We start from the raw sequence: 16,995 nt of genomic DNA on the forward strand, positions 1-16,995 counted from the left end.
AAAAGGAAACGCAAAAACGGCAGCATCATCTGTGTATATATGCGGCTGCCTGGGAACAGGTGCAATCGCGCCGCGGTGGGCGATAAACGATCGAGTAACAAGCGGTCACCCTTTGAGAGATTTGAAACCAGATAGCCATCAGTTTAGCGCGTGCAACAAGCGGGATCCGCCGCAGGAGAAAACCGTAACTTGCCGCCGGCGCCGTGCACGCGCACGCCCGGATCCGCAAGCGAGAGCTGACGCGCCGTTGCCATAAAAAAAAAAAAAAAAGGAGAGGCAGTGGCGCAAGTAAAGAATTCCATGTGTTCCCGTCAAGTGGCAGCACATACCCAGAGAAAGAAATAATCGAAAGAATCGCGCACTTGCCGCCGCCGCGCGTGCGCACCCGGATGCGCGAGCGATAGCCGGCGCGCCGTTGCCAAAAGAAAAGAAAAAAGAACACCGGAGAGGCATTGGCGCAAGTAAAAAATTCCACGTGTTTCCGTCGAGTGGCAGCACCTGCCAAGCGAAAGAAATGATCGAATGAGGCGCGCTTTTTAAATGTACAAGCGATACCGTACATGTACGCCATTGACCATTTTGAGGGTGTTCGCGAAGGCCGTACTTGTACGGTATTGACCCTGAAAGGGTTAAGGATATGCCTCGCTTGTAGTGAACTGATGACAGCTTAACTACGCATCGAGGTATTCAAACTAACATTCTATCAAGAGATCTCTGTCAAGCATGTCATATCGTTGACATTTTTCCTACGCAAAATGCTGACCTAAATACATGTCGAGTTTATTTCCAAACTGGGTAACCGAGTACATTATCCCTCGTGAACCCTGCCAGCGTTTCTGAGGCGTTCCTTACCAAGGTCGTCCTGGGTACTACTAAGAAATTCTCTTGTCTTTTAAACCTTTTCAGAGCTGCCATATGTCCAAGACCAGGCTTTCAATCTAGCATGCGTGTGCAACTTGAAATTAAGTGTAATTGTCCAAACATTACGAGTCTTGCCGAGTTTGTTGTTTCATCCAGCATTTGCTAGTGATGCCAAAGTGGAGTGAGCATTCTGTATTGTGAAGAGCTTTTCGAAAGATGACGGAGGGTATCTCTCTTCCCAAAATGCAACTTTGGAAATCACAATCTGAATCATGCCTTGCCATGAGCAGATAGCCAAGACAAGCATCGATTAAATATGTGGCACCATTAAATAAAAGACTCGCAGAACAAATAATGTGCTGGCATCATTGTTGAATTAGCAGTCTTTTCCATGATTTACCCCCCGTCCCAACATGCTGCAGGAAAGAGCTGCCACCACTGGTATAGCAGAGTTTATTCATTCATCAGATACTTCTGGCTACCATTTGGCAGTCATGACTGTATTATGTGCATAAATAAAAAGCACAGAAGTATACATCGGCAAAGTTTATGTCAACAACAGTGACCCTGTATACAGAGTAAAACAGATTATGAACCGCACTTGAGACACTCGCTTTTTAATGATTACGTAAACAGCTCAGCGAAAAGAAATGAGAATGAAATACATCTGGATAAGCTAACTATGTACATTCATACAAAAAAAAAGGTACATTCTTCAAAAAATAAGCTGCAAAAGCACCAATGAGGCACCTAGGTATGTCAGAATGGTACCCTGTAATTAGAAAAAAAAAAAGAAATAACAGCAATAAAATAAAGGTTTACAACATGTAATGAACTTTACAGATATCAGGTTCTTATACAAGCACAAAGAACCTTCAAATATGTTGAACGTCTGAAAGTTTCAGTGCCGTATTGCAATAGGTGATTGGCCAAACATAAGCGTTCATGTGAAGCGCGAACAGCATTATCGTTCCACTTGGTTGTGTGCTAGATCATTTGTAAACAAGCACGCCTATGGATTTTTCACCATTATTGAGCTGATACTTCTGTTGTAGCGTTACCGTCCTGTACTTGTTTAATTGTATCCTTGATGTGACGACTGAGCTTCAGTGTGCAGTGTTTTTGAGTGTGTCCTCTTGTGTCACCTCCCTGTTCTTTTTCTTCCTCTCAACAGCCAAGGGCTCGTCCGGTGCTGCTGCCGTTTCCTGGAAAGTATTTTTTCAGCCATCCCCAAGGAGGAGCAGGACCCGGTGGCTCTTCTTCTCGACCCGACTGTGTCGCTGGTCCTTGAATCCATTCTTCCTACATTGCTACAATGGGAGAAACTCGTCAATGACACGTGCCTTTCGGTGAGCACACCATCCTTTTCTGTAATGTTAATTCTGCTAATGTGTGTATGTGCACTTACGTGTGCATCTGGATGAGTCTGTTCTTGCTGTTGGAATCAAAATGGGCAAGGTGGCTTACTATACTACTCCCTACAGCGGTGACAGCCACTCTGTCACACTCAGGTCCGAAAAAAAAACAAGGAAGATAGAGAAGAAAAAGAAGAAAATAGAGAGAGGAAAACAAAACTATGCAAATATATATGCATGGGTGTGGTTTGCCACCGCCTGAAATCTACCCAAGACTTTGCATACGCTTCACTATATTCAGTGTCATTTCTTTGTTCTACCCAAGTCTTTTCAAGCACTTCAGTATATCCAAGCTTAGAACTTCTGTGGTCTCTGCTTATCCAACACGTATTTCCGTACCCTGCGCCAGCTCTATTGACACAGGTGTTCAGCTGCACATTCTGGTGGCCTGGTCATATGACCAGGTTAGGGTTACAACGCAGGCTGCTTTGCTGGCTGCTCTCCGGCTGACATTCGATACGAACAGTGCCACGACACGTTGCCATCGCCGACCACTGCTGTTGCCGGAGACGCACAAAAACCGTTGGAGAACTCCCCTTAACAGCTTTGCTGTAAAAAGAAAGCACACACATACAAAGCTCGCAAGCTTAGTAGCATGGACTCATGGTTCGGAACACAGGACGTTCTCTTGTCATCAGAAATGCACAAATGCAGAGACCATAAGAAGTGTGCTTGCAGGTAACCCAATAATTCAATTTTGTTTGAGATACTGCTGCTAAGTGGACTCGTATTTGTGTTACTGCAATGCAGGAGCTTTTGGCAGCGCATCTAGAACATCCCGAGGACCACCCGCTGTACACGACGCAGGACTACCTCTCCAAGCAGTTCAGCAGTGAGCGCCTAGACCAAGCGCACCTGGCAGACGTTGCTGGCTTTACAGAGGCAGTCTTTGATCACATGCTGGTCTCCGAGAACGAGTCTGATTCGAAACCATTGAAAAGCAGCAGTTTGCTCCTTAGATGTGCCCCATTCCTGATCTTGGCTCGCTGTTTCCCTCACCGAGTAAGTGCACTGTTTTCTTTTTTAATTGACTGCGCCTTCATTTTTACACAAATGCTGTAAAAGTCATGTTGTTATTTCTTTGGGAGTTGAAACTGTGCACTGGTATTGATGAATCTTGAGGCGAAGTAATGAATGAAGGTGTCATATTTAATGCATTAGCATTAGGAGTGTCGAAGTGTAAAACAGTGTATGTGTGTGAAGCTGGTCACGTGGTATAGGTAGAGCAGATGGGAAAGCTTACAAGCACTTATCAAGGGAGAGCTTATATTAGAAGAGCGTGGGGGGTCTGAAAGCCAATCAGGGCTGAGAAGGAGGGAGAGAGCACAGCACAGCTGCGAATGGGCCCTCAAAAGAGGCAAAGGGCGATGACGCTTCAGTCTTCTTCAGACCACCATCAGTTGCACTTTGCTCCTCGAAGAACCAGGATGTATGTCGAATGAGCTAAAATGATCTGTGATGCTTAAGAGGTGCGACGTAATGCTAATGGATTTCTATGCATTTACCGCTAAATCTCCACTGAATTTTTTATTCATAGCTGTTTTGTGTTTACTAATGCTATTCTATCAATTCAACAGTTATTTCGTATCCACTAGCCTTGAATTGGTTGTGTTTGAAACACGAGGCTTACCAGTGGAGCAAACCGTGTTGCAGGGACATTGGGCCAGCTTTTGAAAGAAGGTGACTTCTTGAAACATGGTTGCAATTGCTTATGCTCAAATTGCAGAGCATGGCATCACAAAAATGTGGTGGTACTGCCATCACATTCAGTGCAGGCAAAAAAAAAAAAAGATTACATGCTTAACTGGCGTAAGTATTTTCAGGAAGCAAAATAAATGGTGCAGCTGTGTTTACAAAAGCAGTTTGGCAGAGATTATTGTATAAGGTAGCGAACAGCGACAAAGAAAAGGGTCAATGTGGTTGTCTGTTCTCTTTACCAAAGCTCTTTCTGCCCCTTGTGTACAAGCACACAGCTCATCTATAGTGAGAATAATCAACGCACAGGAAGCCTTCTTCATCTGTACAACTTGCACATGATGTCTTGTTAGCCTGTCTAACCGTATCACTAACATATATAGTGTAAGATTTTTATAGCATCTGTTACACCTGTTGCACATTGCTGGTTCACATTCTGCACAATGTACTCTCAGTCAACATGGCCACCACGTGCCCAAGAAAGCAAGTGTAAAGTTTCTCCGGTGTATTTTATTTGAATACACTCTTCCATGTCAAGAGAACTGCTGTTGTTTGGGACAGAACAAGGGTGTCTGATATTAAAAAAATATGGGCTGGTATAATGTAGTACTTCCATTTGCTCGATTTTAATTCCTTTTTTATCATCCACCGATCATGACCAGTCAATCCAAGTGATAACTTGCAATCCCAGTGCAACTTAAACCATTGATGAAGTGTGAAAAAGAATAGCATTGCAATGGAACTGTTACATTAGCTGGGCCACGGTTTCTTGTCACTTAGCTACATGATCTCGTTTTCAGGCTCGTACAGCTTCTGTCGAAGATAAAGAGGACACTGAGAACCATTCGGCCTTGAATGCAGCTATGGAGACATTTTCAAATGATGTCTTTGACTCCATTGTCAACAAGTATGTAATTCTGTATATACCAAGCAATTGTACTGCTTACATGTTCCTTAAAGCAAAGAGTCGAAATCTTATGAATACGCAGCTGCCACAGTCACTCGGACTTCAGTTCAAGCTCCCCTCTGTTGCGCTGGCATTTTAATTTTTCACTGACCTTGTTTTTTGTTCACAGAGCCGCCTTGGGTGAAAAATTGTGGTTAGAGGCACTTGTCTATTTCCTGAGGAAGCTGAGAGAAGATGGAATTGCAAGGAGAATCTGCGACTCGCACTACATTGTCGCCAAAGACAATTTGTGAGTTTGCTTGTACTTTGTCCTTTCATACACTAATGCACCCTAGCCGAATTACAACCAATAGAACATTCACACGGGCACGCGACAAATCAAGGAAGTCCGACTCACCGCGACCCGATAGCGAGCGAATATGTTCGCCCCATGCTGTGACACCATCGCCTAGTCGTTCACGTGTACGGTCACGCGAACGGTGGCGTGTTCGAACGAGACGTCTCGCGAAGCGTGGATCGGCGCACGCGCGGGACGTCCGCGTCGCTCACCGATCCCAACCCAAAGCGGAAGCGCCCTCGACCTTTCTCTCCCAAGTCACTCCGCCGTTTGGCGGCGTTAGCATTGCGACACTCGCGCCATCTCCCGCAATGCGCCGCAACCACCACGACCGCCCCCGGGCTTAATCACGCGGAGAAGCCGGACTACAGGAGACATGCGGGGGAAAACAACATCAGGCGACGCGTGAGAGTTGCGCATCCCCGCACTCTTAATTCTCATGCAGGACCTGAAGAAACATATTGAGACATATCTGGCTGATTTCTTACCACACACTTTAATGACACAACATAAGAAGTGTTGCGTACATTTGTATTGCACGCACTATTCTTGTTTCACTTGTAGGATGATCCCTCATTAGCTCCAACTGAAAATTTAGGGTGTAGACTGTTAAGTCATAAAGTGCCATAAAGGGAGTGTTTTCATGATCATTAAAGGGAGAATGTAAGCTTTGTCATCTTCATTGCATCACACCACTAATGTCAGTATTTTTGTTATGAGGCTCAGCACTATATGCTTATTTTGGATCATTTCTGCCAACATTGGGAGCAAACAACTTGTGTCTCTTTGCAGCTACAGCCATGAAAAGAAAGCAGAACTCTTGGTTGTACAATCGCTGCTGCCTTTTATGTCCCAAAACAACATTGAAGAGGTGTTTCTTACTTCTGTTGGATGCATCAGGTCTTGGGAACCAGAGCTGGGCTGGGCTGGTAAGTTGCATTGTTTTTGTTCTCTATAGGTTACATCCTCTAACAGCCATCTCAAATTTTGATGTCGTACACTGTTTGCAGTAAGCTTGCTTCAGCTTGCCCTGTCCTTTACCAACTAATTAGTCACATTTCCTTGGAGTTGGCTATTGTGCTGATGACCATGAGGTCGCGGGTTTGATACCGGTGGGGGCAGAATGCAATAACCCCCATGTACCATGCATTGGGTGCATGTTAAGGAAACCTGGTGGTCAAAATTATTTTGGAGCCCCGCACTATGGCATAACTCATAATTAGATTGTAAAATCCTAGAATAAAATTTTTTAAATTATAATTATTATTAATATTAGCAGCAGTAGTGGTAGTATAGTGTTGTTGCTCTTGTGTTTACTTTAGATCTCGAAGTGAGCAGGTACCATGTAAGTAGTTAGACTTCGCATGTACTGTTTTCCCAGCCCCTCCTCATGGTTGACATTAGCTGTGCCTTTCTTTTTATTTTTTTATTCCTCAGTTGCTGTTGACCTTCTGGGTCTTGCATGTAAGGCACTGGAAGGCCTAGACACAGGAACCACCGAATCAGTTCATGAGGCAGTGGTGTCTGTGCTGTACTGGTTGCAAGGAACGAGGGGTACTCACCCAAAGCTGTACTTGAGAGACGAAGAGTGAGTATGCAGATGACGTTGCACATCAGTTCCTCACTCAAATCACTGAATTCAGCATCGTGGTTATACGGCCAAATTTCAGCCAAACCTGTTATCTATGGGCACTTCCTCGCTAATTGAGACAGACAGCTGTTGTCTTCTATTGCAGCTCGATTAGTTTGTGATAACAAAGTGACATGGGAGACCAGGGCACAATGGAAATTAGCCGCACTTGGGCAGTGGGCACATATCAATTACGAAATAGCTCAGCCTGCCGTATTTTTTTGTTAACTTATTTGCTGCCGCACACTGACAAAAACAAGCCACAGACAAGCAATGACTGTCATGGTGGTGACATTCTGAGACATATTGCCTGTTAAATGTAGCATAGTTACTTGCACCGTCATGGTGGCTCAGTGACCATGGTGTTATGCTGCTAACCATGAGGTTGCTACCAGCCGCAACAGCAACATTTTGACTGGGCAGGACTGCAAAAACGCTTATGCACATAGATTTAGGTACTTAAAGAACCCCAGGTGGTCATAATTAATCTGAAGCTCCCTCCCACCCCCCTCCCCCCACACACACACTCACAGCGGCGTCTCTTGTAGCCCCCAGTGTTTCTTTGTGACTCAAAACCTTATAAATCAGTCATTCACTTGCACGCACTATTCTTCACTTGTAGGATCCTTCACCATGTCCAGTCAAAAATTTAGGGTACAGTAAAACCCCGGTGATACGATCACGGCTGGTACGAATTTCGGTGTGATACGAATTCATAACATTCCCCTGCCGAAATACATTGCTCACAATATGAAAAACATCGGCTATTCCAAACGCGTTACCGCGCCGCTGCAGATCATATGAACACGTGAGCAAGAGCAACAGCGGCGGCGGCGGCCAAGCCAGCGGAGCAACTGGCACAGACAAGCCGGCACTGCGGAATCTGGGCGGGGTCCATAGTCGCCAAGCAACCGGATGTCACGCGGCTGCGCAATCTCTCATTGGTCCCCCCGTCGAGCGGACCAAACCACATCACAGCCTAGCTGATGCTTTGACCAGCTAGAAAGAAGACAAGGACTGCTGCAGCAACGACGACCGTGGCAGCAGCCACGACGGCCAAAACGCTCCCTGCACTCGACGTGCTGAGGCATTCAGTGGCGTGCGAAAACATTCGTGAGATCACGTGCGTGCACTTTTACACCTTCAAGAATTCGATTGTCGACGATTTGAGCAAGAAGAAAACGCACACGGATAGTACCCCGTTGATACATTTATCAAGGGACCGCGAGTCACAGTGTCGCCCGAAAGGTGAAGCATCAATTGCAATAGCAAATTAGTAGACAGCTGTACGAAGTAAGGATAGTAGTTGTACCGGCCGCATAAACTTGTAGACATTCGCTTACTAACTAAATTAACAATACGGTGTCAATTGTGCACAGGTAAACATGAACGCATCTCGCTCGATGACCGCGGAAACTCGCTGTCAAAACGCTGGAGTGCGGAAGTACGGCAGCAGAAGCGAGCGAATTGACCTTCGTGCTGTCTCTCGCTTCAACGTGAACTAAATGTCAAAAGCACAGTGCATACGAAGCTATCAGCACTAGGCGCACTTTGTGAACGTTGCAGATCGTTTTGAAGATGAGGCCTGTGTGAGCGCGCACTTTGCGCACATTGCAGATCACTTTCAAAATAGGGCGCTCGGGCGGCCCCGCTGTATCTGCAATGTGCTAGTCGCTTGTTAAAAAGTACAAACTGGCTGCACCACTAAATTTACGTGACTGCCACATTCAAACGCAATGTAAGGTGCCGGAACATTACAGATTGGCGACTTATCAAGGGAAACATAATACATGAAAGTCAATGGGATTTAGGTTGGGTCTGCAAGAACGCGACATAGCAGCCGGGAAAAGGCAGCAGCGAGGAATTTATCAATGGGGTTCCTAATTCCCACTGTTAGGAAATTTTTCTGCGAAAAATAAATTCATTCTTTCTTGATTTTGTGTATGTCTTGATGATACGAATATTTCATGCGACCCCGTGAGATTCTTATCACCGAGACTTTACTGTATACACTTTAAAGTCGTAAAGTGCCATCCAGGGAGCATTTTCTGCAAGAATTTTTATATAGCGTGCAGTAATAGTGGAGATAGAGGCAAATAAAATGCTACGGCTCAGTGGTGCGAGAAGGTGGTCTACGCTCCCCACAGTAGAGGCTATCTCCCATTGTTTCGACAGGGGTCTGCCAGCCGCAGTACCTTCATTCCTAGCTTAACTCTATGTAGTTTTCTCGAGAACACTGTCACCGTGTGTGTATTACTTTTGCCTGATTTTCTGCCCGTGTATGAATCTGAAGTAGGTAAGCATCAAGTATTTCATTATTATCAATGTGTCCTGTCTTGTGCTCTTCTGTCAGTGCCGGGCTTTCGGAAGATGAGTTTGAGTGGAGTCGTATGGCCTGCCATTTCTACCTGGTGATCCTAAAGCAGTGCCCCCAAGCGTTAACGCCATGCAATTGGGACTTTGTGTTGCTGAGCATTGCCACATGGAATCAGGCAAGTTGTGCAGTTTCATATAGTACTAGTATTCTACTAGACTGCAGAGTGTACATTGAATAAAAGTGCTCTATACAAGATAAATATCACAACACTCTATCGAAGCCCTGTGACAGTAAGGCCTTGACATTTAACCCCTTGCCACTGTCTGTGGAAACACTGTCAAGCCCAGGACTTCTTGTTTGCATTTCTTGAATCAATTAGGTGCCTTTGAAACTCCAGCTGTCACTTGGGCTTAACTGTACGTCATTTAACAAGTCAACCTAAGTGCGAAGTAGAGTTAAGTTGGACTCAATTTTTATTTTTATTGTTGAAGAAGTTACTGGTGTAATAAAATTACAAGTCATGTTATATTTGTTTTCATTTTTCGTGCAGAATAGCATGTAGGTGTATGCTGTCAAAGCTCTCTGCTTTTAAATGAGGAGCTCTCACTCCCTAGTCAGTTGAAGGTGTACCAGTGCCAGTTCTTCAGCTTTCGTATTTCATTTCTTTCTTTCTTTTTCACTTAAGACAGCAGAATTGTTATTGCTAACGATGGAACACAATCTGAAATTTATGTGTCCAGAATGTTGTTGCAACATTTGCACAACGTGTTAGTGATATTTGCAAATTGAGTGGTCTTCAAAAAGCAGAGTCAGCAGATTTTTCGCTATGCAGTGCAATTAGATTTAGGAGAGGGTAACAGTGGGGTTGGAAGGGCAGCACACTCAATTGCTGCGACAGCTGTTAAGGGTGTTTTGCAGGAGCAAATGTTCCACATGTTTGGCAAATGAGTACAGTGGAATCTCGTTGATACGATTCTGCGTAATACGTTTTTCGGGATAATACGTTTTTGTCTCATATGGGATTTGTTTCCTTATATACGATTACTTTTGGATAATACAACTTTCGGATGATACATTTTATTTTCCGGTTCCCGTGAAAGTCGTATCAACGAGATTCCACTGTAAATGCCAACGCCCCTCACCCACATACACACATGCTCGCACGTGAACACACACACACTTGTGAAAGCACTGGCTCTAACATACAATTTAGGCTCCAGTCTCGCAACATATCTGCATCCATTTCGCCATCTCTCCTGCTGCTATCAGCTGAACTAGGTTTTACCGGTTAACATTGATCTCATATGCTACAATGCCAGGTTGGCATAATGTCTCCCTAGCATTGTGCACAGTTGTGGAAACCTTGTTTATTTACCCAATTGTTTGCATTTTCTTTTATTTTGGCAAGCTTGGTCAAATTGGCCCCCGCATCTTCTGCGAATTCTTTCAAGCTCTTGCTAATCTTGTTAGTTAGCACCTTCTCTCCAACGGCTCTTAAATGTTTGCTGTCTTGCAGAAACAGTGCATGCATTCGGAGCCTACTGTCTACCTTTCACTCTCTGCAAAATCTGTGGAAACAATATATTCGCCACGAGATCTTTGAGTGGTGCCCCCTCGCGTGTGACGTCAATGGGGGGACTCCGCTGCTGCGCCGCGCGCGGGCTCGCTAACTTGGAAGTTGTCGGCCGTCCTCTGCGCGAGTTTTTGAAAAGCGAGGCTGCAGGTTTTTCGAACAGTATGTACGGAATGTTCCAGGACACCATTCCCTGCGAAATCGAGTCGAGTAGTCGTCACCACGCTGAGTGTGGATTGCTCGTGGCATCGTCTGCTAGTGATTGGTGTCGCAGGGTGTCGGAATTAAATGTATTTCGTTCTCGTTTTAGTTTTGTTCCAATGAAAAAAAGTTCATTCCGGTTCTGCTCAGGAACGAAAAAAAAAAAAGAGAAATGATTCTTAACAGTTCATAAAGGTGTTGGTTCGCACGCAAAAATTTTCAGACAACGAATAGGGTGCATTGCTATGGTTTGGTTGTCACCAGGCTTCAGTGTGGAGGCGCAGCTGATGTGAACTTGTGAACAGGATGGCACAGATCATAGATCAGAACTGCTGTCATAGTGAAATTCAGCTAGAGCAATCTGTTTGCTTTATTTTCTTGACAGAAGTTCAACTGGAGGAGAGCGATAGAGCGTTTCTCGACGAGGGAAATCATCTTTACCTGTGAGCTGCTGAGCACCTTGCTGCAAGTCGCTTATGTGACCGACAAGGCGCAGCCAGTTCGTGAGCAGTGCAAGCTTCCCGAGGGCTTCGACGTTGAGTGGGAGGAATTCTACACTCATGCTGTTTTCTCTGTGCTCATCCCCGGATTCATTGACATAGCTCGTAAGCATACTTTTGCTTCTTTGTGCTGCCTCAGTAATGTGACTAGTAGGGCAAGGTTTCATGCTAAATTCTATACCCAAAATTGTCGCTAGTTTCTCATAAGCTCTTTCTTAGTATCTATGGCTTTCCACAGTTGAGCACAAGGTTGCGAGTTCAGTTCCTGGCGTTGGTGGCCACACCTTGATGACAGTGGGGTACAAAATTGCTTGTGCACTTAGATTTAAGTGTAGATTAAAGAATCCCAGGTTGTCAAGGTCAATCCAGAGCCCTCCACAGGCATCATCTCTCATAGCTAGCCTCAATGTCGTTTTGGAACTTTAGTCCCTGCAGATCAATCAATGATTAACCTATTCAAGTCTTTGATCAATTAACTGTTCAAATCACGGGGCAGGCCACTGTCAAAGTGAACAAGCAACCTCACGGTTCATTTTCTTTGGCACATCATTTGTGGTGTCGGTTAGAAGCAGTGTCAATGCATTGTATGGGTGGAGCAAGGAGGTGGTAGAAATTAATTCCACTTGTGCATTGTCTGCTACACCAGGCACTCCCAGACCTGCTGCATGAGAAACACCTAAAGAGGAAACCCCGCTGTTTAAGTTTAACGTTTCATGGAAAACGAAGGAAAGAACATTTTTCTATACGGAGAGTTATTCTTATGGTCGGGTAGTTGGCACTATGTGCAAGGTGGCTTGAAAAGCAGCTTCATTGTTTCTGCTAGTGTTAGTGTTGCAGTCAAATCAAGCAAAAGCCACTTAAAACCTAGTGAGTCATTGCAGATCCCACGGAAATCACTGAGAATCCATATCAAGATCTGTTCATAACATGACAGCTTTAGAGAGAGAGATGAATTTCGTTGTCCTGTAAAAAAGGATTGAGGCCCATGCTGTAGAATCAAGGGATTGCCGTCTGCCAAATGCACTGACCACTGAGCTATCACATAAATGCAGGCATTGGTTGTTCATGCCGTACAATGTGCAGTAAAACCCCGGTCATATGATCCCGGCTGGTACGAATTTCGGTGTGATACGAATTCATAACATTCCCTGGCCAAAATACATTGCTCACAATACAAAAAAAATCGGCTGTTCCGAACACGTTGCCGCGCCGCTGCGGATCATACGAATGCGTGAGCAACAGCGACGGCGGCCGAGCCAGCGGAGCGACCGGCACAGGCACGCGGCTACGTCACGCGGCTGCGCAATCTCTCATTGGTCCCCACGTCGAGCGGACTGGACCACATCACAGCCTTGCTGATGCTTAGCTAGAAAGTAGACGAGTACCACTGCAGCAACGACGACTGTGGCACAGCCCCGACGGCCAAAACGCTTCCTGCACTCGACGTGCTCAGGCGTTCAGTGGCGTGCACAAATATTCCTAAGATCACGTGTGCGCACTTATACGCCTTTCAGAAGGCGATCGTTGACGATTTGGGCAAGAAGAAAACGTACACGGTTAGTAGAACTCCGTTGATCCATTTTTCAAGGGACCACGGAAAAAAAAAAACGAAGTCGCAGTTTCACCCGAAAGGTGAAGCAACGATTGCGATAGCAAATTAGTAGACAGCTGTACGAAGTAAGGATAGTAGTTGTACCGGCCGCATAAACTTGTAGACATTCGCTTACTAACTAAATTAACAAGCACGATGTCACACGCGCACAGGTAAACATTATTAACACATCTCGCTCGATGACCGCGGACACTCGCTATCGAAACGCTGGCGTGAGGAAGCCCAACAACAGCAGCCGCAAGCGAATTGACCTTTGAGCTGTCTCTCGCTTCAGCGCGAACTAAACGTCGAAAGCGCAGCGCACACAAAGCTACCGACCGGCACTAGGCGCACTTTGTCAACATTGCCGATCGTTTTGACGATGAGGTCCGCGTGGGCGCGGACTTTGCGCACGTCGCAGATCGCTTTCAAGATATGGCACTCGTGCGGCTGCGTCGTATCTGCAACGCATCGGTCGCTTGTTGCAACGTACAAGCTGGCTACACCGCTAAATTTACGTGGCCGCCACATTCAAACGCAACGTAAGATGCAGGAACATTACAGATTGGCCATGTATCACGGGGAACTTAATACGTGGAAGTCAATTGGATTTAGGTCAGGACCGCGAAAACGCAACGTGGCAGCCAGGAAAACGTAGCAGCGAGGAAGGTATCAATGGGGTTCCACTATTAGAAATTTTTTCTGTTAAAAATAAATTCATATTTTCTTGATCTTGTGTGATGTTTGGTGATACGAATTTCGGGTGATACGAATATTTAACGCGACCCAGCGAGATTCGTATCACCAAGATTTTACTGTATTTTGGTAAATGGAAGCGTATGATAGTAATGAGCAGGACTTTAAAGCTGGGGCACGAAGTTGAGGTGACCCGCTGTGGTGGCTTAGCAGCTTTGGCGTTACACTGCTTAGCACGAGGCCGTGGGATCAAATCCCGGCCTCAGCGGGCACATTTCATGGGGGGTGAAATTAAAAAACTCCTGTGTGCCAGGCATTGGAAGCACGTTACAGATACCCAGGTGGTCAAAAGTTTCTGGAGTCCCCCGCTATGACGTGCCTCATAAACAAATCGTGGTTTTAGCACGTAATACCCCAGAATTTAATTTTATTGTTGAGACACACCAACTTCATAAAATCGAAGTGAATTTCAGAAAAAAAAAGAAATGAAGAGAAATTTGAAGAGTTTTCTTATACTTTGCTAGCACCAGAATAGAGTTACAAAAATATGAATTGAAAACAACGGAAGCAGTGAGCATAATCATGCAATTTACCATTGAGTAGAGACAAACCATAAAGTTGACATGTGGTGCTGTTCTTTTAACTTGTGTTGCAAAGACAATTCGAGGAATGTTTCTTGCTTATCCTACTTTAGTTGTGATGTAGAATCTCATTTTGTTGCATAGTATTTTGGCATATTGTCCTGCAGTCATATAGCTTGCCCTGAATAAGCAACACCTACAGATTGTCACTGTATCCGTTATGTGGGTACTGTATCTGCACCTGCATGCCTATTTTTTCTTGTGCAGAGCTCTCAACATGTCCGATTGAGACAACATCCGTGCTTCTGAAGAAACTCGCTTCGGCACTAGAGTTTGCGAGCGAGAAATCTGTGATAAAGTTCATGGAAGGCTTTCAAAACCAGGAGCAGAATGCAGCATCCCTGAACACTTTGTTGTCAAAGCTGACACCGCTAGCCACATCCAAGTCACTTGCACTGCAGCTAGGTGCCCACACGCTGCTTCAAAAGTAAGGATGCCATGTTGTTTATGCGGTAGTTGTAATGAGAGCTTGTGGCTTGCCAGAGTTTCTGACACTGTCGATGAGATTGAAGCATTTTGGTGTTGTGTTATAGGATCGTTCCAACAGTTGCCAGAGAAGAAGCGCAAGGCATTGAAAAGCAAGAGAGTGATGAAACTTCCAGGTATGTATGTTCGTATGAGTTCGAGCATGGCGGAGCAATATGAGAGGTGTATGAATAGCACGGCGACGCCGTTGAGAAAACTTGTCCACAACTCGCTATAGTTTCTGGTGCTCACCAATAGATGGTGCGAGTAGTTCTACAGGGCCCTTCTTTTACATTGAGCTAATGGGAAAATGAGAGTACACGGTCGTTTTGCATGTGCTTTCCCTAAAATGTGTCAAGCCTATATTTATAGCATAACTGGGGGAAAAAATTATTTGTCCCGCGGTGTAATATGGGGTACAAGTCGTGCAAGGAAAAGTTCTTATTGTTTCTTGCACCAAAAGATGATGATTTTCTGAACAAGAGGAGGTGTGCAATCCCAAGGAAGGATCGATTCCTTCAGGTGACAGACTTTGCAAAAATCAGTTCGAGTCCCAAGTCATGTGCTATGAATGGACAGTGCAGCACAAGCTTGTAGTATACTGCTGAAATGTGTAAAAATATTTATCTAACTGCGCCAATGAAATTTTCTTCTTATAAATTTTCTGCAGCTCTCTCTCTAGTGTCCACACGCTGAGTGCATCTGCAAAAACTCATGTCATGTTATCTGCAAAAACTCATAACGGTGCACGGTGACGCTTTATCTTTCGAACATAGCATTCTTTTTTTCCACGCGAGGCAATTTAGATAACGTAATTTTACAGCTTTTGTGTGGCTGACACGCAGTCGTAATGCCGAGACCATCATGTCCGAGACCTTCGCAGAATGGCGGCATGCCGCAGTAGTTTCTGAAGTTTACGCTTCCGGCCAACTAGAACGCTTCGCTCGCGTGTGCAGGATACAGTCATGTCCCGCTGGTAGTAAAATATATCACAAGCTCTCGAGTAAAAAATGGCGGCTGCGCTTGCAGTTCTGAAATGACAGGTGATTGGAACCGGGCACTGTTTTTAAAGAGCTACACGACGCCGCAGTTCATTCTTTAGATGGACACTTCTAACAGAAGTTTGCCGCAAGGTGTGGAACGCACCGGGAACAAAAATAGCACCGAAAATCTGGTTTTCAGACCAAAGTGCTGCCGAATTGTAACTACTGACGCCAGCTTTAGTGCGGTTAATTTTTGAGCATTTTTAATGGTGAGTTCATATATAACGGAACTACTGATATAACAAACGCTTTTCACGGAACTGTTGAGTTCTTTATAAACGGGTTCGACTGTACTGCCTTTAATGTGTCTTGGATCAGTGCAATTTCATGTAGTAGTTAGTACTGTGATTTCCAAGGCTGAGCTCGCTGCAAGTCTCGCTGCACCATTGCTACACCACAGGCTGCGTGTGTTTGTAGTTTCCTGTAGAGTGAACAAAAAGTTTGGTTCAGATTGTTTAGTTGTAGATATCAATCAATAAACCAGTAAATGAATCATTCATTCAACGAAGTTTGATGTAATGGCAGTCGATGCTTGCTTGTCCTGCTGTCACCTACCTTTCTGTTCTGCATTTCTCATGTCTTCCATTGTTGGAAAGCACTAAGCTACAGCCTTTTGCTTCTGCTCTGCACAGGAGCCCCCCGGAGCCGCTGATTTCGTCGCTGCTCGAAATGGGGCAAGTTGTCGACGTGCTTCTGTTAGACTTCGACATTGGCGACTGTTGTCTGGTGGAGGCCAACACAGACAGCTACACTTACACCCTGGGCTACCTTCTGTCCTGGCTGGAACTTCTTGCTTTCTTTGGTGCGTCGCCTGCTGAGGTAAGTTGGACGCATATGTTGTATCTGGGAACAAAGGCACTGGCAACTTACTACTCCTTTGGTTCAGCCATGAACTTGGTAGGATGCACTTGTTAACTAGAACTCGGCCATCTTGCTTGTCATTGGATTGCCGAGGGTAGATAAGTCGCAAGTGTAAATGCATTGCACCATATGCCATTTGCATTCCAGTGTAACAGTAACAACTGCTATGCAAGACCTAAATTTCACGACTGAAGTTCAGCATATATAGGCTTTCATCTGTAATCGCTTTTCATATACTTCTTAAGGGCAGTGGTAGAAAATA

At 45.1% G+C, this 16,995-nt stretch overlaps 1 protein-coding gene across 1 annotated transcript in view; it reads left to right on the forward strand.

The window, feature by feature from the left end:
- Positions 1–16,995, forward strand: part of LOC119461246 (E3 ubiquitin-protein ligase listerin-like) — a 44,998-nt gene that overhangs the window by 19,110 nt on the left and 8,893 nt on the right. The window contains 11 exon segments of the mRNA XM_037722476.2: positions 2,036–2,210; positions 3,027–3,278; positions 4,772–4,878; positions 5,048–5,167; positions 6,008–6,144; positions 6,653–6,803; positions 9,199–9,337; positions 11,322–11,541; positions 14,572–14,791; positions 14,898–14,966; positions 16,505–16,691. Coding sequence (XP_037578404.1) covers positions 2,036–2,210; positions 3,027–3,278; positions 4,772–4,878; positions 5,048–5,167; positions 6,008–6,144; positions 6,653–6,803; positions 9,199–9,337; positions 11,322–11,541; positions 14,572–14,791; positions 14,898–14,966; positions 16,505–16,691 — 1,777 coding nt within the window.

This window comes from Dermacentor silvarum, chromosome 8, assembly GCF_013339745.2.
Source record: "Dermacentor silvarum isolate Dsil-2018 chromosome 8, BIME_Dsil_1.4, whole genome shotgun sequence".
Lineage (NCBI taxonomy): Eukaryota > Metazoa > Arthropoda > Arachnida > Ixodida > Ixodidae > Dermacentor > Dermacentor silvarum.